Source organism: Dicentrarchus labrax, unplaced genomic scaffold (genome assembly GCF_905237075.1).
Source record: "Dicentrarchus labrax unplaced genomic scaffold, dlabrax2021, whole genome shotgun sequence".
In the NCBI taxonomy this organism is placed as follows: Eukaryota; Metazoa; Chordata; class Actinopteri; family Moronidae; genus Dicentrarchus; species Dicentrarchus labrax.
In genome coordinates, this window is record NW_026136718.1 from 16,396,415 (window position 1) to 16,420,743 (window position 24,329).

At 40.1% G+C, this 24,329-nt stretch overlaps 2 long non-coding RNA genes and 1 gene segment (V, D, J or C); 2 read left to right on the forward strand and 1 right to left on the reverse strand.

The window, feature by feature from the left end:
- Positions 1-428: 428 nt before the first annotated feature.
- The window catches only part of LOC127350485 (uncharacterized), a 52,068-nt gene continuing 28,167 nt past the window's right edge, over positions 429-24,329 (reverse strand). For 2 of the 6 annotated variants that reach the window (XR_007880590.1, XR_007880591.1), the window contains exons 2-3: positions 2,511-2,556; positions 1,058-1,512 (exon numbers count right to left, since the gene is read on the reverse strand). This is a non-coding gene — a long non-coding RNA (uncharacterized LOC127350485). Of the gene's footprint in view, positions 689-1,057; positions 1,513-2,510; positions 2,557-2,738; positions 2,864-24,329 lie in introns of those variants that run through there. The other 4 variants (XR_007880587.1, XR_007880589.1, XR_007880588.1 and 1 more) reach the window with 3 other exon arrangements.
- Positions 7,722-24,329, forward strand: part of LOC127350483 (T cell receptor alpha variable 3-like) — a 51,828-nt gene continuing 35,220 nt past the window's right edge. The window contains 2 exon segments of the V gene segment in view: positions 7,722-8,232; positions 8,319-8,640. Of these exon segments, the coding sequence occupies positions 8,178-8,232; positions 8,319-8,640 (377 nt within the window).
- On the forward strand, positions 18,088-19,283 carry LOC127350487 (uncharacterized). Its single transcript, XR_007880595.1, has 2 exons — positions 18,088-18,187; positions 18,274-19,283. It is a non-coding gene; the product is annotated as an uncharacterized LOC127350487 (long non-coding RNA).

A 24,329-nucleotide genomic window follows, 5' to 3' on the forward strand; every position in this document is an offset into this window, starting at 1 on the left:
ATTTCAATTTCAATTCAGTTTTATATTAAGTTAGTAAGTGTGTAATTATATTTACTGTTATATTTAACTCCACTACTGATAAATCATACAGTTTGAATCAAGGATCTCCATAAACTGGTTGACAACCCAGACTCAGGTTTTGATTGCTCCTGTCTTTATATTTACTAAAGAAGTTTCTGTGATTGTGGTGTACCACAGGGTTTGATCCTGGGTCCTGTTCATTTCTATTTTGGTAAATGCATTTTAAACACAATATAGATTTCCATTGTTTTGCTGACAATGATGTATTCCATAAGTTTACATGATTATTATTCTATTCAAATTGTTTATCATTGATTATACCTTTTGTAGTTTCTCTACAATGAGTTTGCACATCACACTGCTGTGAAATGAAAGAGACCTGAATTTGTACCTGGAGGCCTCAATGATGGAGTTAGTAGCTTTAAGGAGCTTTCAACCAAGTGTAATGGTTCAGGGTTCATCCAAAGAGAAAGACTGGAGTGGTTTCTGATAACACATTAAATAACTATGGGGAACACTGTATTGTGAAACAGCAAGAACCCTGAACAAGAGACTGAATGAACAACAGAAACAGACAACATCAGCTGTCTGAGAACTCCAGACCAAAATCAGTCACAGCATTGACTGGGAAGGAGTCAAAGTCATCGACCACAAGTCATCCACCACACTGTAAGAAAGTAAAATTAAAGTAAAATACCCTAATTCAAATAATGTGTAAAAACATTAAATTTACAGGAAATTACATTCAAATGTTTACCGAAAAATACCGTTATTTTACAATTTTTTCCCAAATAATTATGATCAATCACCTCCAATAAAGGGACAATTCTAAAAGTTCTGCAGGAAAATATGATTATTTTACAGATTTTTGCTAAATTATTACGATCACACACCAAAATATGATCTTCAAAATTACTGTGAAATATCCTCAACTGAAAACATACTAAAGCAATACATAATAGATACAGCTAAAGGTTTTCACTGTTTCAATTAAAATGTTGTGGGAAATTTACTACAAATAAAGTAATCACCACTATTGATTCTAAAATCCTTTTATTTTTTGTATTCAGATGTCAATTTACAATATCAACCAATTATTCACAACAGTTCTTTAGAGCCCCCCAGGAGGAACTGAAAAACTAAATGTGTGTAAAATGTGTTTGTTAGCATTTCTATCAAAATGAGGTCAAGATTTCACCTTTGAAATGGATGGAGGAAGCAACAAATTGTGTTGTTGAGCTGAGGGAGTTGTGGTCTTCTTCATTCTCCTAACCCTTGGGGGCTCTGTATAAGGTAGTTCTGATAACATCTGTGGAGAAGCATTACAGTCTTTTAATTAAGAATCCTAACTATACAGTGTATTATTAAGTAAAATGAAAATATACCACAAAGGGTCAATGAATCTGTAACAGAGGTACAACACAGCAGAAAAAGCAGAAAAATCTGAATCCTCCTCCAAATTGGCAGAAATCGTCTGGATCTTTGATGCTCCTGGAGGGGACACACACAGAGAGAAACTATTACTGAAAGGTCTTTACTGTAAAAAGTAGGATTTTATTTATAGTTCATTTTAAATGAACACTGCTGGAGTTTCACAGGAAATCAGTGTTGTAGCATTTTCCCAAACAACTGCAGAAAATAGTGACTACGTTTTAAATGCAAAAAACAAGTGAAGAATCCTCAGGTTCTGAGCTCTGCACTGTGGTCAAGCAAACCCACACCCACAGATCAAACAGTGTGTACGTCAACGCAGCTCCCAGCTAAGAAGCTACAGTGAAGATTTCTGCTCAACACATGGTGTAAATGACGACTTTTCAGGTCAACTTGGCATGTCTGGACTTTGGAAAACTTGGATTAGGATAGACAAGCAGTATGAAGGCCTTTTATGTTTTTGTAAAGTTGTTTTTTAACGTTTGAAACAAAGCCGCTGTTGACTACAGCTGTTTGGGAGGATGCAGCAAGCTGTTTTCATGTGAAACTCCAGGAGTGTTTTGTGAATTGAAAACAATAACCTGACCTTCTTTCAGCATGAGGGTTAGGTAATGACTGATTTTTAATTTAAAGTGAACTACTCTTTTAAACAAACTTCATTTAAATTGATGAGACATTATAGTTAAAGGCTTTTACTCAGAAAGGATGTTAAAGTGGCCATTGGACTGCAGAGCTATTTCCTGGATAACTTTGGGGAATGACTAGCCAACTTACATTACTGTGTTACAAAGACTACTGGCCAGCATGATGGGAAAGTCATAGAAAACAGGGATTCATGTTAATGTGTGGAATGGGATTCATGTTTGAACCACTATGTACATTTTCATATTTGAAAGAAGTTGTTTAACCATTGTTAACCATTCGGCACCACTGGATTCATACACAGCATAGATGAGTACAATATTGTTTGTCTTTGTGCTGACAAACTGGCAGTAATATGGCCTCTAGTATGCACATTATCCATTCACAGTCTTTATCAGGATAACATGAATACTCACTGGCTCTGAAGATCTTGTGGCAGGAGACTTTTCATTTCCAAAATGTCTGGATCATGAGGGGAAAACACACAGACAAACAAACAATATTAGCCAGTTTACTGTTGGAGACATAGACATGCAAAATATTACCCAACAGCCTCACACATACATTCATTCTTACATAATATCTTATTATGACTGATGTGAACTTGGTTTCATTCTCTGTATGTTTTGCCTCTGCTTGCCGACCTGTCTCTGGGTTTAATGCTGCACCCCAGCAGCCGGTGATATCTTGTCACTCCTGGTTCTTCAGCCTTCTCATGATCACACAGGTGATGCACACCTATAGGTTCTGACACAGTGAAGAATATGGTAAATGGATTGCTCTTGCATATATAATGCTTTTCTAGTATTATCAACCACTCAAAGCACTCTACAATACATGTCTATCATTCAGCCATTCACACACTGATGGCAGGCTCTACCAGGGAGCCAACCAGGACAAGATTAGCCTAAATCCTCTAACAGTTACACAATGTTTGTGTAGGTTAACATTTTGGATGTTATAACAAGGTTTTAATGGGAAATAGTCACATGTGACCATCTAAAGGGAGGGATAGGCAGGGAACGGGACAAACACAAAAAGATTCCAGTTAGTTCTAATGAGCATTACATTAGACTCTCTCTCTCTCTCTCTCTCTCTCTCTCTCTCTCTCTCTCTCTCTCTCTCTCTCTCTCTCTCTCTCTCTCTCTCTCTCTCTCTCTCTCTCTCTCTCTCTCTCTCTCTCTTTCTCTCCTCTCTCTCTCTCTCTCTCTCTCTCTCTCTCTCTCTCACACACAGTTATATTTAACTCCACTACTGACAAATCATACAGTTTTAATCAAGTATCTCCATAAACTGATTGACAACCCAGACTCAGGTTTTGATTGCTACTGTCTTTATATTTACTAAATTCAATTCAATTCAATTTTATTTGTATAGCGCCAATTCATAACAGAAGTTATCTCAGGACACTTTTCAAATAGAGCAGGTCTAGACCGAACTCTTTATAACATAAATTACAGAGACCCAACAGTACCACCATGAGCAAGACCTTGGAGACAAGGGCAAGGAAAAACTGCCTGTTAAAAAGGCAGAAACCTAGGACAGATCCTCCGGCTCTAGGTGGGTGGTCGTCTGTCTCGACCAGTTGGTGTGTGAGAGAGAGAGAGAGAGAGAGAGAGAGAGAGAGAGAGAGAGAGAGAGAGAGAGAGAGAGAGAGAGAGAGAGACAGAGAGACAGACAGACAGACAGGTGCACAGCAACAACAGTATTGGTAATGGCAATCTAGCAGGACCATGGCAGGAGGCTCCACCAGGATCGATAAGAACCTGCGAGACGAGAAACCACAAGAACTCCGGGGAAGAAGTGAAGTTAGTAACATGCATTAATGTGACATGAATGAGTGCAGAAAGAGAGAGGAAGAGAGGAGCTCAGTGCACCATGGGAAATGCCCCGATAGTCTAGGCCTATAGCAGCATAACTAAGGGATGGTTCAGGACTCACCTGATCCAGCCCTAACTATAAGCTTTATCAAAGAGGAATGTCTTAAGCCTAGTCTTGAATGTGGAGAGGGTGTCTGCCTCCCGAACCACAAATGGAAGCTGGTTCCACAGGAGAGGAGCTTGGTAACTGAAGGCTCTGGCTCCTGTTCTACTTTTAGAGACTATAGGAACCACAAGTAGCCCAGCATTCAGAGAACGTAGTGTTCTAGATGGGTAATAGGGTACTATGAGCTCTTTAAGATATGAAGGGGCCTGACCATGAAAAGCTTTATAGGTGAGGAGGAGGATTTTAAATTCTATTCTACATTTTACAGGGAGCCAATGCAGAGAAGCTAGTACAGGAGAAATGTGATCTCTTTTTCTAGTTCCTGTCAGTACTCGTGCTGCAGCGTTCTGAATTAATTGGAGCGTTTTAATGGACTTATTGGGGCAACCTGATAATAAAGAGTTGCAGTAATCCAGCCTAGAAGTAACAAATGCATGGATTAGTTTTTCTGCATCTGTCTGTGATAGTATGTGTCTAATTTTTGTAATATTACGTAAATGAAAGAAGGCAGTCCTAGAGGTTTGCTTTATGTGGGAATTAAATGACAAATCCTGATCAAAGATAACTCCAAGATTCCTGACAGTGGTGCTAGAGGCCAAGGTAATGCCATCTAGAGTAACTATATCTTTATACAGTGAGTCTCTAAGGTTTTTTGGGGCCAAGAACAAGAATTTCGTTTTTTTCTGAGTTTAACATCAGAAAATTGCAGCTCATCCAGGATTTTATGTCCGTAAGACATGTTTGTAATTTAGATAATTGATTAATTTCATTGGGTTTGATTGATAGATATAACTGCGTATCATCTGCATAACAGTGAAAGTTAATGGAGTGATTCCTAATAATGTTGCCTAAAGGGAGCATATATAAAGTAAATAGTATTGGTCCAAGTACAGAACCTTGTGGAATTCCATGACTAACTGTAGTATTTATTGAAGATTCATCGTTAACATGTACAAACTGCGAGCGATCTGATAAATATGACTTAAACCAGCTTAGTGCGGTTCCTTTAATGCCAATTTGATGCTCAAGTCTCTCTAAAAGAATATTATGGTCAATGGTGTCAAATGCAGCACTAAGATCTAAGTACAGAGACAAGTCCATTGTCAGAAGCAGTCAGAAGGTCATTATTAACTTTAACCAGAGCTGTCTCTGTGCTATGATGAACTCTAAATCCTGACTGAAAATCCTCAAATAGACTACTGTTATGTAGAAAGTCACACAACTCTTTGGCGACTACTTTCTCCAGAATCTTAGAGAGGAAGGGGAGGTTAGAAATCGGTCTATAGTTGGCTAAAACCCCTGGGTCAAGAGTGGACTTTTTAAGAAGGGGTTTAATTACAGCTACTTTAAAGGACTGTGGTACATATCCTGATAATAAAGAAAGATTAATCATATCCAGTAAAGAAGTGCCAATTAAGGGAACAACTTTAAGCAGCCTAGTTGGGATCGGGTCCAACAGACTTGCTTCGATGAAGAAATGATTGAAGTTAACTGATGAAGATCGATAGCAGAAAAACAGTCTAAATATATATCTGAGTTTACATTAGTTAAAGTCCCTGAACTTAGAGAGCCACTGATAACTGTTGATGGCAGTTGGTGATTATTTTTTTCTCTAATAGTAATAATTTTATTATAGAAGAAGCTCATGAAGTCATTGCTACTTAAGTTTATGGGGATATGTGGCTCAATAGAGCTGTGACTCTGTCAGCCTGGCTACAGTGCTGAAGAGGAACCTAGGGTTATTCTTATTTTCTTCTATTAGTGCTGAATAATAGGCTCCTCTGGTATTACGGAGGGCCTTTCTATAGGTTTTAAGATTATCTTGCCAAATTGAGCGATATTCTGATAATTTGGAAGAGTGCCATTTCCTTTCAGATTTCCTAGCTATTTGCTTTAACTGGTGGGTTTGGTGGTTGTACCAAGGTGCTAGTCTCCTATGTTTTAATAATTTCCTTTTTATAGGAGCGATAGAGTCTAATGTTGATCGTAGTGAGCCTGCAGCACTATCTACCTCCAACCTCCACAACCACAGCTCCCAGTACCTCCAACCTTCACAACCACAGCTCCCAGTACCTCCAACCTTCACAACCACAGCTCCCAGTACCTCCAACCCTGCTGACTAAGACTGGTTTAAACTCCAACTTACGACAAACAAACTTTTTGCACAACTACTTATATTTAAGTTGCACATTTCATTTTTAGTGTAGGTGGACTCTTCACAAATTTAAAGGGATTTTTGTCGAAGCCTGTTCTCTTTTGCTCCTTCCTTCTACATTTCCTCAAAAGGTTTTTAGCTCTCCTCAGTGATGCAAACCTACTCTGGATCTCTCCCTGCAGCAGGTTTATGTCCTCCTTCTCCTCCTCAGTGGCCTTCCCTCCATTGCTTCTTCAGCTGCCTTCTCTCTTTGATGATCTATTTCTGTCTGCCTTCTGGACTTGATAGGGATTGACGGAGTAGATCGCTTGCTTTAGACCACTCCGAACATTTCTACTCCATAGGCGTAGATTAGATCCCCCATTTTCCCCAACTTCTTGATGGTGGTGCCTCTGATCCCTTCTAGGATGTTGCAGAGATCAGTGTTGACCTCCTTCCACAGTGTCTTATCACAGGATTTTGGCCATTTGACTAATGGCATTTGCCCCTGGATCTTCTTCTCTGTTGCAGGTCATGATGGGTTGGGTTCAGGTTGCTCTTCTGTGCCTGGTTCTTCCTCCTGAGGGACAGGGATGTTGATGTCCTGCAGACTTTGGTTTGTGTCCTGCTGCTGAACTTCAGTCGACTGACTCGACCTGCTTCTGAGAAAGTAGCTGTCGATGCGAGTTCCCTGTTGACCCTTCTTCAGGCACCTTTTTATGCCTTGATGTATTTTAAGGCCTTTGGTGGAAGTAACCTTTTCCCAGCCACATATGCAGCTCTGGAGAGTGTGTCCTGCTGTAGCTGTTGGAGCCTCAGGTATGCTGATTGACCATCATTCTCGTAGTCTGTTCCGTTCCTGTATTCGTTCCCGGGTTGTCTGCCGAAGAGTCATCTTCCGCCCCCGCTCTCACTGACTCAAGGGGTATATTCCTCTTTGAACTTTTTGGTAGCCATGTGTGGGTGGGACCCGTACACCGTTTGCATTCCTGAGACACTACTAAGACTCTGTGGGATGGTCAAGTGAGTGATGGCATCCTCTGAGTTATCAAGTGGGTGCCCTCCTTCCTAGATGTTTCACTGATAGGCATAAAAGGTAAAAGCTGCACTGAAGCAACAAACACTGGAGAGAGAAACTCCCTCCAGACAGGACAAGACCAAAAACATTATAGTCTTTTATTTTATACATTATTATGTAAAAAGAACATCAAAAAACATTAAGGAACAGCTTTGATGCAGGCGTTTTTGTTTCTTAATGCAATGCAAAAGAATTGAATTATCAAGCATATATGTAATGTGCACTGTATGATCTAAACAAAATACAAGTATCAGATTAAGGATCAGCAGATACTTAATATTTAATGACTCGGGGGGCTAAAATCTATGATTGCGACATCTACTTTAGATCAAAATATTTCTAAAGACAACATCAGTTTTATTTTTATACATTATATGATTATTTTAAAAATTCAGTACTTGTGGCAGCTGGTTCATTAACTGTTGGTGTTCCAGACCTATTAATTGAGTGAGATTTGTTGATTCGCCCTGAAAATTCTGAAAAACGTCTGAAATCAAATCTGAGTGCACTCTCCATTAATGTTACACATGGCCATGTAATTTTTGACACTGAGCTTCCTTTTCATTGACAGACTTAAATTGTACTGTGATGATGATTTCCTCCACTTAAGAACAAAATTCTTATATTTACAAACCCTGAAAAAGGTGATCCATCCTTTAAATCACTCATGTAACTCCAGTAATAAAAGAAACAAAAGCCTTCCCACCTCCAGCTGGTAGAAAATGCTGCTACCAGTCTGTTAACCAGGAGGAAGAAAATACAGATCTAAGAGGAGAGGGAGAGATTCAGGGAGGAGCTAAGCTGTTACTGAACTATAGAAGAGAGAGGAACTTCCATATTCAGCAGAGTTCAATACACAAACCAGAAACATTACCTTTATTCAACATGCTGTCACTGCACACAACTTTCTCTACTATTACTCTACTGTACATCATAACAGGTATGTTGTTTCTGCATGGTGATGATGAAATTGAATTACAAAGAGTCTTTTGCAACACGAAATGACAGAGTTATCTCTCCCTTTAGGTGTCCGCTGTGAAGAACTCACTCCAGTAAAGGATGAAGAGTCCAGTTTAGAAGAGAGCACTGTTACTCTGTCCTACACATACAACAAACAAGCAACTGGTAGTGATTATTTCTTCTGGTATCGACAATATCCAGGAAAACCACCAGAGTTCCTCATCTCTCACTCTGGTTCAGGAAATGTAGGACAGGAACAAATCCCTGGACTGAAGATTAAAGTGGAGCAAAACCAAATAGATATGAACATCTCCTCTGCTGCAGTGACAGACTCTGCTGTGTACTACTGTGCTGTGAAGCCCACAGTGACAGGAAACACCAAAACTCTGTACAAAAACCTGACAGCTCCTCACTGAAGATTTACACACTCCAGCTTCTGCTTTTACTGAAAAACAGCCCCATCAAGTGGACACTGATAATAAGATCCAGTGATAAAATAAATAGTTATTCAGTTAACAGTCTGTCTTAAAACAACATTCACATGTTCATATGTACATTAAAACATGATTCTTTCTGTAATCATTCCTCCTGTTCATACTGGTCTTTAAAAGATATTTTCCTGATGTGAATTCCATCCTAGTGATGGGGGACAAACTCCATAGTCCTCATTCTGTACAGAAATATATTCCAAAGTTCAGTTCAAGGTAATATGATGATTCAGCAGTCTGAGTTACACAAAAAAAGATACCATCTAAATCTTTTTGTGCAGAGGCAATTTCATGTTAAAAAGTCTTAAACTTTAGAAGAAACCCACTGGATCTAACTGCTGAAGTCTCATATTAACTTCAACTGTGTTATCAGTTGAGAGGAATCCATCATCCTCTGTGAACCATGAATATCTGGATAAAAGCTCATGACAATCCATTCAGCAGTTTCTGAGATATTTCACTGCTGAATATAAATGAGATGTAAATGTTGAGAGTTCCTCAGCAGATGATAAAGAGGAAGGACCAATGATGTGAAGGCCCAGATCCATCAGAGTATCAATGTTCTTCCTCTCTCTCCTCCCCTCTCACTGCAGACATGAAACACTGGCTGAGAAACATCCTGATTCTGACTCTCTGGCTAGGTAACTCTTTAAACCTACTGATTGTTCTCCTTTAATCAATCATCTTTATTGATTCATCTCTTCCTCTGCATGTTCTCTTCTTCCCCAGAGTGTAAAGGAGAAGACAGAGTGACCCAGCCACCAGGAGATGTCATTGCTACTGAAGGAGAGACAGTTACACTTGGATGTACATTTGAGACCAGTGTTTCCACAACTGCATATTTGTTCTGGTACAAACAGGAAGTCAATGACTTTCCTGTGTATATTTTGCGTCGTGATACTTTTGGAACAGAAGATAATGCTGCTGACTTCCCGAAGGAAAGATTTAATGCTGCGATCAACAAACCATCAGTTCCTCTGAAGATCCAGAAGCTTCAGCTGTCTGACTCTGCTGTGTACTACTGTGCTCTGCAGCCCACAGTGACAGGAAACACCAAAACTCTGTACAAAAACCTTTGGAGCAAAGACAACAGAATACTCCACAACATCCACTAGAGGGAGTCACACACTGTTAAACTTCAATGGTATGGGATTGAATGGCTGGTTTATGTAAAGGATAATGTCTGACAATGTGTCTACTATCAGGAATTAATCGACCGTGTGTGTGTCCACAATGTCCATTCATTCTGTAAAATGGACACCTCAAACTGCATGAATCCACTTATACCATGGTCACTTTCCAATGAAGAAAAATAATCTGTATTTTATATTTTCATGTTTGGAATCAAAATCTAAATTATTTTACAAGCCCTAGTGTTTCCCTGGTAACACCTGAGGGTTTGACTAATACCTGGAAGAATCATTACCAACCTATAAGGTTCTGATGCAACAAAAACAATGTTCACTACTCCAGTAAATAGGACGAACCATAGATACAACTTGGAAACTGAAGATATTTCTAGTTCCCTCTACTCAGAGAGCGCTTTGGCTCAGCTATGAGACAGAGAGCTGACATTATGATAGCAAGATTCTCAGTAACATTGTGTACGGTCAACAAACATTGAATTTAACATGACAGTATGTTTAAACACAAGCCTAGCTAGCTATCAGCCATGTCATTGTCCCCAAATCAAATCAAGATTTTCACCAACAAGAGGTCCTGTGGACTGACGGTTGCAGTCTGAAGTAGTGAGCTGAATAGCATATGGGATGTGGGAGGATCACTAATATAAAGTATCAATAAGTTCAGAGGGGCAGTTAAGTGTCCTACATCAGGAATTAATGGACATCCAGCAGCCAATCAGAATCCAGTATTCACTCCGACCATGGTATAAAACATGTGAAGAGCTGGTGTTTCAGATCATCGTACAATTGAGTTTATCTAGATTTTAATTTCCCACAAAATCCTGTAAAGCAGGTGAGAGCAAATATGCTGTCTGTTGATGTTAAACTCAGCATTCATAGTCTGGGTATAATGTTTGACACTTATCTTTCATTATCAGCTGACTTAAAGCATACAAAATGTATTTCTGAATATGAAAGAAGCAAACAATCTTCCTCTTTGGAGCTGAAAATCAACATTGTAGGTGATTTATTTTCAATTCAATTCAAGTTATGTGTCATGTGAATAACACTGTTTGAGTGTTTAATAAGTAATGGATGTGTGTCTACTGTAATTGAAGAGTAGTTTATCATCTGATTAAAGTAACAAGGACATTTTATTCTTTGTAGACTCTGTTGGCGCCTGTGGACAAAAGCAGTAGAGTTTCATTGAAATGATTTTAATGGAAATCTGATTTAATCTGACCCAGTGGCAGGAATTAACAATTTTACATGTAGAATGAATCAATCTAATCACTGCAGGTCTTGTATGCTTATGTTCATCATATAGATATGTCAGTCTTAAACATGGACTGTTTTATAACCAGTTAAAAGTTAATTATAGTAGGTTTAAAGATTGAACTCAGTCAGGACCTTCACGTGCTGTAAAGTGTCAATCAGTGTGACCTTATCAGCTACTTGTTACCTGATGGAAATGATGGCATTTAGTGAATAACAGCAGCACAGCAGTGACAAACACACTATTTGTCAGAGTTGTGAGAGGAAGGAGGGAGGGATTAAGGGAGGAGCAAAACTGAGACTCAAGTACAGAAAAGACAGAAACTTTCACAGTGGTGTTTCATCCAAAAAACAGACAGATTGTCTTTATCTTTAAGATGCTGTCAGTGAACTTCAGTCTGTTTGTGACTTTGTTTCTGCTCACAATAAGAGGTAGGTGAGATCATTAACATTAAAAGAGCTTCATTGATAAAAACCTTTAGATCATAAAGTTACAGAGTTATCTCTTCCTTTAGGTGTCAGCTGTGAAGAACTCACTGCAGTCAAGAAACAAGAGTCCAGTTTAGAAGACAGCACTGTTACTCTGTCCTACACATACTCCAGAAAAGCAACTACTGAATATTTCTTCTGGTATCGACAATATCCAGGAAAACCACCAGAGTTCCTCATCTTTCACTTGGGAACACAAAATGCAACAACCTCTAGACTGTCAGTTACAGTGAGTGAGGATAAAACCCAAATGGATCTGCAGATCTCCTCTGCTGCAGTGACAGACTCTGCTCTGTACTACTGTGCTGTGAGGCCCACAGTGACAGCAAACCCACAGTCTCTGTACAAAAACACAAGCTGACACACTGACAAGCTGCTGGAAGCCTTTTTCCACACTGTTGGACTCAACTTTTTAGCTCCACTAGAGGGCGACATTATCAAGTAGGCGGTGCACTACTTCTGCACTGTGTTCAACCATTCTGTCAATAATAACTGCTGCTGTGAAGAGAACAATTGTCACACTGAATGTTGAACATCAGCTAGTTTCTCCTGTTGATTTAAACCTTGTTGTAGAGATGGAACATTGGCTGTGGATTATTCTTGCTGCTCTTTTCTTTGGTAAGATAGAAAGCACAACATGTTTTTATTCTTTTCTAAAGATTGATGGAAACTGGAGTTCAGAGCAGAAATCTCTCAACAGTTGAGCTGTTTCTGTCCACAGAGTAACACTGTACACTTGATATTTTCCACTGTCTTCTCCTCTCAGCCTCATGAACAATGTTAGTCTAATGGCTTCATTTTCTCCACTTTTTCCAGGACTAATAGCTGGAGACACAATCTCTCCTGTAGGAGATAAAGTCAGTGGAAGAGAAGGAGAATCTGTCACACTCAAATGTCAATATCAGACTACTTCAGATTATATTCTCCTTCACTGGTACAGACATTCTGACCTTCAGGCTCCTCAGTTTATACTCTATAAAGGAGCAAGAACCTATAGTAGTGCTGAATATATTCCAGATAAACGATATGAATCTAAAACAACAGATTCATCAACTGACCTGACCATCAGAAAACTAACCCTGGCAGACACAGCTCTCTACTACTGTGCTCTAGAAACACAGTGATACAAAGTGTAGAAGAGGCTGTACAAAAACCTGAACACAGATATCTGACTACTCTTCAAAGAGGAGGGAAGTGGTATTCAAACCACAGCTTCATATCAGATGGATTCTGCTAATTCCTGTTTTATCAGAGTCACTGTGGTTACAGCTGCTAATGAAACACTGTGGGAGGATTCACATGAGCAGCAAATCCACATCAATGACAAACCAACTGGATGATGCTTCAAACACAAGACACCATGGAAACAAATTTATATATACACGTTTGTGACCTGAATTATGTATCTAAAGTCATCCCAGACTACAAACAGAAGAGTTTGGGGGCCTTAACCAGCAGAGTCACACTACCGGATGAGCTCAACAAGTTCTACGCTCGTTTCAAAGCCCTCAAATCCGGGGCGACAGGGAGAGACTCTGGCCACTGAGGGAATACTGGACACACCACTGTCTGTGTCACCGGTAGAGGTGCGCTCCACTCTGAGGAGAACAAACGGACGGAAGGCAGCAGACCCAGATAACATCCCTGGGCGAGCACTCAGGGTTTGCTCATCAGAGCTGACGGAGGTGTTAACAGACATCTACAACCTGTCCTTCGCTCAGGCCGCGGTCCCCAACTGCTTCAAGTCCACCACCATTGTGCCCCTACCATAGAAAGACACTGTTACCTGTCTGAATGTCTAACGACCTGTTGCACTCACTCCAATTGTGATGAAGTGTTTTGGAAGGATAATCATGACACACACACCCCTTATGGTTTCCATACAGACAGAATCGTTCCACAGATGCTGCTGTCAACGCTGCCACAGTGTGAGCTGTTCTGGATAAGAGTGTCAGCTCAATAAACACGTTTCAACAAATGCTACATTTATGTTTCAGAAACTGGAAAACTGTTCAATAGCTGTAAATCAAAGGGAAATGGGTGTAATATAGCAACTCTGTACTTTCATCTCATATCTTTAAAAATAAAACAAAGTTCAGTCAGGACCACTTTCGTCAAAATATCTTATATCCCAAGCAGAATTACATTTGGCGGTATGGCTCTGTTCTGGGACCTCCTTGTCCTTCCGCGTGCCTATGTGGAAAACCTTAAGGCAGGGAGAGCACACCTCCCTGCCCTTCCATGTGCATACATGGAAATGTTTAAGACAAGGAGAGCGGCAGCAGAGACCCCCAAAGAACCATACCAGGCAACCTCCCTTCCATGAGCTACATGGAAGTGCCGGTAAGAGGAGCCAGCAGCGCAAATTTTTGTAAGAAATAAATAACAGTAATAAAGCCAATAATTTATGCAGATACTAGTTAAGTAACTTGGCTGAGGATTAATAAAGAGATCCCTCAGAAGTTATGCTAGAGTGTATTTAAATTAAACCAGCAAAAACATATTTCCCGAACAGAGGGTTATATTTGGTGGTGTGGCTCTGTATGGGACCTCCTTGTCCTTCCACGTGGAAACCTTCCATGTGCATACATGGAAAGGTTTAAGACAAGGAGAGCGGCAGCAGAGACCCCCAAAGAACCACACCAGGCAACCTCCCTTCCATGAGCTACATGGAAGTGCCAGTAAGAGGAGCCAGCAGGACTATAAACCAATACGTCTAAGCAGACACTAGTTGAAGTACATGGCTAAGTATACTAGAGATATCCCCAGAAATATGCTATACATTAATGAATTTAAGCCGGAAATTACAGGGCACTCATTGCTTTGAGCATCAAGATTTGCTTGGCCTCAGGCAGGAGGTATCGTTCGTAAGCAGATAATGAGCATTTACCCATAGCCTTAGCGTCGAGACAGGAGCTACGGATGCTGCATTTATGCGAATTGAATGAGTTATTTTAATGTAGATTAGCTAAGCCAGATCGCATATACTGAGCAGTAGATAGCCTGTATATTGCATGGTTGTGTTTACTCTAACACGGTTTGAGAAAATGGGGGGCAAGTCAGGCTGGATGGCGCTGCCTCCGGGCACAGCTGGCGAAATTCTGCGATTCAAACGGGACAAAAATCAGCAATTGTTATCCAAGCATGGAATATGAGCTGCTCTAATAATGAATTTACCCAACATAGATAACCAAGTGAGGCGCCTTACAAATCTATTAATGAATGGAACTGAAGAACGCCCTTGTAAATGATGTTGGCAGTTGCCTCATTGTCGAAAAAACATGATTGTTCCCATGACCAGTCTTTTCCCCACAGAAACATGAAACAACAATTGTACATTCATTAAAAAAGGTAGAAGAGGCAGTAGCTGGCAAGGATGACAGCCATATGTCTGTGAACCACTGATTATTAAAATACCCCCCCAAAACCTACGGAAGGGTGGTTATCATACAGGTCAATCATGCCACTACTACTGTATGTTTGAATGAATTATATCTCCATTATTTCTGTACCCAACACCGAAAAACTTGAGGATCCATGCTCTTCCCTAAATGCCCCTCATGTCTGCTCTCTGTCTTCTTAGCTCAGCAAAGCTGTTCATTAGTGATCTAGTAGATCATAGCAGTCACACTATTAGACCTTGCTGTTGACATAAAGCTCCCAGGGTGAACTGGCACACAGTGTTCGATTCATTTATATGTACTCAATATGCTGCGTCTTTTATAATATTGGCAAATGATGATTTTAGCTGCTCATTGTAAAAGAAGGAGATGCCATACCATTATCACACAGAAGAGATCAGGACTGGGGCTCGGATCTGCAGCCCTTCTCCAAGCTCACCATATCATGGAGTGCTCTATAAATCGGAGAGGTCCAGAAGCCTGGATATAAGGGAACTTCCCTGGGGAATAACACACATGCCAATTTAAGATGTCTAAGCAAGGAGAGCAGTTCTCTTTTGGAAATGACTACTGCCTGCTGCTTTCATTACCTCTCTGATGCGATTTTTCATCAGTACACTAGAGTGAAGCCTAGACTCTAGCCTTACAGGGCCTGATGTTTCTCCTTGGCTAGCAGAAGACCTAATGTTTTAAAGGTATATTTAAGAGCAAAATGCATGGTCTGATTTTGAATTGATAGTCAACTACAGAAAATCGTCTACGAGATGGAGCACGAAAGCAGTTGCAGTTATTTAAAAGAATCCAGCAGAGAGCCTCTGATAGGTATCAAATATGTGGGGCTGCTGTAACAACCAAAGGTGAGCCTAACTGAGAAGTACATTTCTCTTCATTTAAACCAAACAGATACCAGTGTGAAGGTGTAATACATGACTTAAATGCATCTGTGACATCTGCCTTGGCTAGCCATGCGCCTCTACATGCTTCCTTAATCAACTGATGGCATTGTAGATTATCAGACCCGCCTTATGTTCCAAGTGTGAAAAATATAATAATGACTTTTTTCCCCATCCTTTATGCAACCAGAAATGAGAATAAAGAAATTTTTTTTTTTTTTTTTTTTTAATCAAAACCCTTTAATTGTTATTTTTCTTGTCCATTTCAATGGACATCGGGTCCAAACAATTCTTAAAATACCAACATCATATGACAACATCATACCTATTTTTGTCTGTTAAATGTTGCAAAAAGTAAAAAAGAAGCCCCTGTCAAGTGACGTCCATTGTAATGGACACAGGGTCTGAAGGGGTTAAACTATTTATGCCTTAGTTTTGCCTTTGCAAGAGCAGATCAATTTTTTATTTTTTTTTTATTTTCCCTGAATATCCCTGGTAGCTATACCTTAATGCTTGTTGAGAAGGCGATTTATGAATGGACCAATATGAATCCTTTTGTTATCCTTTCTTCAGTAAAGCCTCGACTATCTCAGCTCTTCAAAGCAGATTGTAGGTTTTGCAACCAAGTCAGCCCAGCTAAGAACCATGAACCAGCCCTATAACAGATAATTCACTAACAGTGTTTAGATGCTTTCTTAGCGCCTTCCCCAGCTCAGGGACGTTTACTGGGGTTGAAGGTTTATCTCTCATTCCCCCTTGAGAGGCAGCACGTCTTCCCTATGGTGATTGGGACTGCACTTCCCAGCATTCTCGGCGGGAATGTGACGCCGTCAAACAAGCTGCTGTGACGTCATCGTCAAGCGCTGCACCTGTGGGACCATGCGCTCTACCTGCAGACAGCGAAGAGGGAAACAGGCCAACTGCGGACGAAGACTGGCCGGCCTGACGTGCCGAACCGAACCCTGGACCCTTGAACCCATGACGGCAAGCGACAACCAGATGTTGGACAGAGCTGACAAGCAAGACAGGTGGAGCCGGCCGCTGCGCCTGGGACCCGCGCTCCCCTGGAAGGCAGCGCAGCGCAGCGCCGGAGCCGGAGCCGGAGCCGCAGGAGCAATTCCTCCCCCCTTCTGCAGACCCCACCAGAACCAGAGCAGCCGGACAGAACTGCGGATGTTGTTCAAAGCGACACTCTCCCCAACAGCCGAGATCTCTGCTGAGACTTCACAATGCGATCGACCCGCCATCATACTCACCGCAGACAGGACAAATAGAAACAAACGACAAACCACAAGTAACGCACACAACATCCTGGCAAACAGGTTTATAGAGGAAGCAGCAGAGATAGGCAGGCAGGCTAAAGCAGCTTAAATAAGGCGCCATGTAGATGTTTGCCAATTGGATGCTTGAGGAAATCAGGTGAGCTGTCAGCTGACTGTGTATGGTATCCAATGGGAAGCTTAGAGGAATCAGCTGATGTATGTTTATGACTAGCTGTGATCGTATGATATAGCTGTAACTGAAAGCTGAGCCTGACTTCGTGCCCTGCCTGAACTAACGCTATGCTCAATTGCACGTGTATATAGGTAGAGTCACTCTGATGGACATTTATTAAAGACAGTTGATTGGAAATTAATCTGATTTAATATTGAAGATTAAGTTTGTACAGTTAAAACCACCAACTATTACAGTATAAAAGGATTCAACATATGATCTCAGTTCTGTTGAGCTGTGAGTTCATATAGAAACAGATTATGAAGTGACTAATGGTTTTAATCTCTGCTAGTGCTGGGCGGTATGGTAACAATTGTATGATGGTAGTTTTTAAGATTCTAGCAGTTTTACAGCATATCACAGTTTTTCTTTAGATGACTGGGTCTTTATATAGGCTAATTATACTGCTAGGAGTACAAAGAATATAAAAAAATGTTATGTCATCATTTATATCCTGAAGGCTTTGATTATTATTGGGTTTTCTTGCCCCAGGCAGGGTCAGCAAGGGCATGACTAGGAGAGGAGAGAGTTTGTAGCTTTGCTGCTACATGTCGGTTAACTAGGAGGAAGTGTAACTGAGAGAAGAAAATACAGATCTAAAAGAAGACGGAGAGATTCAGGGAGGAGCTAAGCTGTTACTGAACTATAGAAGAGAGAGGAACTTCCATATTCAGCAGAGTTCAATACACAAACCAGAAACATTACCTTTATTCAACATGCTGTCACTGCACACAACTTTCTCTACTATTACTCTACTGTACATCATAACAGGTATGTTGTTTCTGCATGATGATGATGAAATTTAACTACAAAGAGTCTTTTGCATTGTGAAATAACAGAGTTATCTCTCCCTTTAGGTGTCAGCTGTGAAGAACTCACTCCAGTAAAGGATGAAGAGTCCAGTTTAGAAGACAGCACTGTTACTCTGTCCTACACATACTCTAAACCAGTGGTTCTCAATTATTTTCTGTCATGCCCCCCCTAGAGGAAAGAAATTTTTTCACGCCCCCCCTGAATTTTAATACTATTGAGAAACTGATAATATTTATTTATCGGTACAAACCACTGTATGAGTTGCTGGCACCAGCATTCTGCATACAATCACCTGATTATCAAAATGGATTAATAAAATGAGCTGAGATAACATCTGCAGCAACTTAAAACTATTTCCAAGTTCAGTTTATTAACTCAATTTGTAACATTTAAACAAGACTGCTCAGTCTGTGTGATTCTCAAAACAGAGAAAAAAGTGCAAATGATTCACTGGGATGTGCATTTTTATAGACTTAACACAGTAACATTCAAAACTTTTTTAAACTATAAACACTGGTCACTTGTCAGCTTCATCAGCTTATTCCTTTTCAAAAAGATATATGACTTTTTAACATTTATTTTTTTGTGCAAAATTTGCAACAATATTACTTATTTTTAACGTTTGTCTGTTAGATGTTCTGTGAGTTGTTCTTGAAGGTCGTCTGAAATGTCAAATATACGTCTCCCGATTGTGTCACTGGAAAGAGGGACAGTATTCAGTGTCTCAGCACTTTTCTCACCTATGATTGTGACCATGTCCAATGCTGCCGGAGTATTAGCTCCTCTGCTATTGTGTGATGGTTTTTTGCACCTTGCTATGTGGCGGTGTTTGTACGAGGCTAACGGTGCGTTTTTATTTAGGGTTATTTAGGTCAGTGCTATGGATTCAGGTCTATCTATTTTTGAATTTCATGTAAGTTATGACACAGCTGCACTTTTATTTTCTTTATTTTTGAACTTGCTGTTATTTGATGTAGATAGTTAGTTTGTATTTAGATACAACTTGTTACTATACTGATACTACTTGTTACTTCAATAAATTGGAACATTTTAAGCTTGTTGGGTATTTTATTAGCATTGTATTGGGGCGATGGGGGCAGGTGGGGCTTGAAAATTCCCCCTTGTCCAAAGTGGGGAATGACCGAAAAAGTTTGAGAACCACTGCACTAGGTAACCAAGGTAACACTAAAATAGAAAGGATTATACATTTCAGATAAAATAAAGCACACTACTCTTGTGACAACAGCACTAAATTACTGTAAGTAGTGAAGCAGTAAAGATGAAGCTCAAAATAAAGAACAGTGTTATTTTATATGGCAGAATTCATAAAATTCTATAGACAGTATATGTAAGTGCTGTAGATACAGTTCAGAGGCCTGTACTGTCTATTTGATGCATTTTATCTGATTGAATTTGACATTAATACCTAAATTACAGCGGACAAGACAGATTGAGGACAGTGCTGTAGATACAGGGTAGAGGTCAGTGTAGTAGATACAACGCAGATTTCTTTGTTGTAGATGCAGTTCAGAGGTCTGTAGGCTACTCTCTATTTGATTCATGTAATATGAACAATTGTGATAATAGTAACTTTATTTCATTTATTTTATGTTTAGTGAGTGTAATAATTTAGTAGTTGAGTGGTTTGAGTTCATGGCTCAAGATGATGCTCGGTTAAAGGTTTGAATCCCGATCAATGAAAGCTTTTAAAAAATTGTGTAAAACTAGGTATAGGTATAAGAAATGTACATCTTCTGTACATTATGAATTTTATTCAACTGTTATGCACACTTACAGGCACACATCTCACACATCACACTTTAACTGACATTTGAACATCAGGCAGCCTGATGATGGGTGCCATTGTGTTCAGTAGCACATTGATCACAGTGCTTGTCCACACACTCTGTGGGAACTGCAGAGTCAGTGGTTTGACTCTGCATTGCAAAGCGTTTGTGATTTGAGATTTTTCAGGCACTTCATTTCTGCAATTTCAGCAATTCTTTAGTAATAACTGTAGCTGAAGAATTGTATTGTAAAGTGTTAGAAAACTTCTGAAGGCACAGCCTTCATGTGACTAGACCTACTAAATGTTTCAAATCTTTTGTAAATTATGAATTTCATTGAACTGTTATGTACCTGCTGAAAGATGAACACTGAAGGAATCCTAACCAGGAGAAGCTGACTGCAATGACAGCAATGGTGGTGAAGACATGCAGCATATGACAGCAGTGTAGAACTCAATGTTTGGGAGGAAGAGACGAAGGGAGGAGCAAAACTGAGACTCAAGTACAGAAAAGACAGAAACTTTCACAGTGGTGTTTCATCCAAAAAACAGACAGATTGTCTTTATCTTTAAGATGCTGTCAGTGAACTTCAGTCTGTTTGTGACTTTGTTTCTGCTCACAATAAGAGGTAGGTGAGATCATTAACATTAAAAGAGCTTCATTGATAAAAACCTTTAGATCATAAAGTTACAGAGTTATCTCTTCCTTTAGGTGTCAGCTGTGAAGAACTCACTGCAGTCAAGAAACAAGAGTCCAGATTGGAAGACAGCACTGTTACTCTGTCCTACACATACTCCAGAAAAGCAACTACTGAATATTTCTTCTGGTATCGACAATATCCAGGAAAACCACCAGAGTTCCTCATCTCTCACTCAGGAACAGGAACATTAATGTCTAACCCAGTCTCTAGACTGTCAGTTACAGTGAGTGAGGATAAAACCCAAATGGATCTGCAGATCTCCTCTGCTGCAGTGACAGACTCTGCTCTGTACTACTGTGCTGTGAGGCCCACAGTGACAGCAAACCCACAGTCTCTGTACAAAAACACAAGCTGACACACTGACAAGCTGCTGGAAGCCTTTTTCCACACTGTTGGACTCAACTTTTAGCTCCACTAGAGGGCGACATTATCAAGTAGGCGGTGCACTACTTCTGCACTGTGTTCAACCATTCTGTCAATAATAACTGCTGCTGTGAAGAGAACAATTGTCACACTGAATGTTGAACATCAGCTAGTTTCTCCTGTTGATTTAAACCTTGTTGTAGAGATGGAACATTGGCTGTGGATTATTCTTGCTGCTCTTTTCTTTGGTAAGATAGAAAGCACAACCTGTTTCCTCTTAAAACTGTTTAACATATTACTGAGCTGCATATTTAGTGATTTTGTTGCACAAAGAAAATATTTCTGCTGGCATTTGTCAGAAAGAACTGAAAGGTTCAATCTGATAACTATTCTACATGTAACTCTTTAAACCTACTGATTGTTTTCCTTTAATCGATCATCTTTATTGATTCATCTCTTCCTCTGCATGTTCTCTTCTTCCCCAGAGTGTAAAGGAGAAGACAGTGTGACCCAGCCACCAGGAGATGTCATTGCTACTGAAGGAGAGACAGTTTCACTTGGATGTACATTTGAGAGCAGTTACTCAGTTACTTTATTCTGGTACAAACAGGATGGAAATGATTCCCCAAAGTACATGTTGAAATGTTTCTCAGATTCATCAGAAAATGCTGCTCAGTTTAAGAAAGACCGATTTAATGCAACAATCAAGAACAAGTCAGTTCCTCTGAAGATCCAGAAGCTTCAGCTGTCTGACTCTGCTGTGTACTACTGTGCTCTGCAGCCCACAGTGACAGGAAACACCAAAACTCTGTACAAAAACCTTTGGAGCAAAGACAACAGAATACTCCACAACATCCACTAGAGGGACTCACACACTGTTAAACTTCAATAGTATGTGATGATACAGTTTCACACTGCCATACAAACCTATGAACTGGGAATCATACCCCATAGTGAAAATGTTTAGTTCAATCCGTGGATCTGAGATTTTTTATCTCATATATAAAAATAAATACAATATGAACTGCACATGTATAAAAATAGTAAAAAAAAAAATTCTTTCAAGGCTTTCATAATGTTTTAGACAGAACGCTGTCTTGGCAGATCCAGCATGGACAGTTACCGGTGTGAGAGATATGGGGCACATGTCAGAGAAGGTAAAGAAACACAAGAACACCAGGGCACATATGGATAACTCTGTAAAGCTAGCCATATTGGGAAGGGTGAACATCACTACGCAGCTGGATGACGGCCACAGGATTGCAGTGAGGAAACACAATGAGGAGGTGGATAAAAACAGCCACAGTTTATCCAGAATTAGCGACTGTGTTTCCCGGGCTTGGTGGATTTTGTTGCCTCCATTGACAGTGTGCTGGAGGAGCACCTGAACACAGCTACCAGCTGAGGGCAGTCAAAGATGACACAGAACCAGCTGTTGGACTGGAAACAGTCAGTTCAGTTCAGTTTAAAATGCAAATGAAAGGTTTGTGTAATATGATGTTTATGTCTTTGTGTAATAATGGTAAGGTATCGACCGAAACAACATAGTATCGAAACTGGTATGGAGAGAATTCTGTTCCTTTATTATTCATTCAAATAGAATAGATTTGAAACCAAAAAAGAGATTTGAGAGCAAAAAAGAGTAAGTGGCAATCCAAAAACAATGTTTTTGAGATGGAAACAGAGCAGGTTGCAATTGAAAAAAAAATAAGAGAGAACATATTTCTTCAACTTCAATCAAAACTAATGTTTGTAAGTAAAAACATACGACCATTTTTCTTATAAATCAGTCCTCTTTGCTTGCACGTTCTAAAGTTTTGCTTGCGAATTCAACTGCACTTGATGGGCGGGGCCTACGCTGGTGGACGAGAGAAGAGTTTCTATTGGTTGGTTTGACCTGGCTACGTCTTCCACATTACACCCACTTCTCCCTGTGCTGTGCTGCTTGGAGAAGCCTGTTGCTCTTGAAACGTTTCCTATAAGTAATGAATTGCACTATATATCGTTGGCTACAGCCTGCCGTACATTCACAACAACAACAACAACAACAACAACAACACAAGTAATGAATTATAATGCCCTGCTGCTGCTAGCACACTGATTAGCAGCAACATGGTTGTCTCTGCTAGTCACGGCCTGAGCAGAGTATCCTAATGAGTGAGTGAATTACAGCTGTTCTAATGTCAACAAACACACGTGGCGAATAATTACAATCACAGGACATGTCTTTTGGTCTGATTATACAGATCAGTGGTGCTGAAATTTGTGTTTCTCTTCTATAGCCTACACATTGTACATCTCTGAGGTCAGAAGCATCATTCAGTGTCATTTAAGTCGGACCGTCTGACGCAGCTGCTCCTGTATAGACCCGTAATGCTGGCTGGTTAGAAATATGTGCATGAATTTGTTAAATTATTCGCCACGTGTGTTTTTAGACATTAGAACAGCTGTAGAGAACGGGAGCCGGGAGGAGTGGCGGCAGCCCGCTACACAGTGGAAACTGGCCCCGCGTTCAGCGGTAGTTTAGTAATCCACGGTAGTACTGTTGTGTAGGAACCGTGACGTTTTGGCACCGCCAGTACCATGCAACACTAAATGTTTAAATCACAGCCTTACGTTGTATACGCCTCCCTGTAATTCACTCACTCATTAGGCTACTCTGCTCAGGCCTAGCAGAGACAACCATGTTGCTGCTGATCAGTGTGCTAGCAGCAGCAGGGCATTATAATTCATTACTTGTGTTGTTGTTGTTGTTGTTGTTGTTGTGAATGTACAGCAGGCTGTAGCCAACGATATATAGTGCAATTCATTACTTATGGGAAACGTTTCAAGAGCAACAGGCTACCTCCAAGCAGCACAGCACAGGGGAGAAGTGGGTGTAATGAGGAAGACGTAGCCAGGTCAAACCAACCAATAGAAACTCTTCTCTCGTCCACCAGCGTAGGCCCCGCACATCAAGTGCAGTTGAATTTGCAAGCAAAACTTTAGAATTTGCAAGCAAAGAGGACTGATTTATAAGCAAAATGGTCGTATGTTTTTACTTACAAACATTAGTTTTGATTGAAGTTGAAGAAATATGTTCTCTCATATTTTTTGTTCAATTGCAACCTGTTCTGTTTCCATCTCAAAAACATTGTTTTTGGATTGCCACTTACTCTTTTTTGCTCTCAAATCTCTTTTTTGGTTTCAAATCTATTCTATTTGATTGAATAATAAAGGAACAGCAGCCCGTGTATCGTTACCAGTCTGC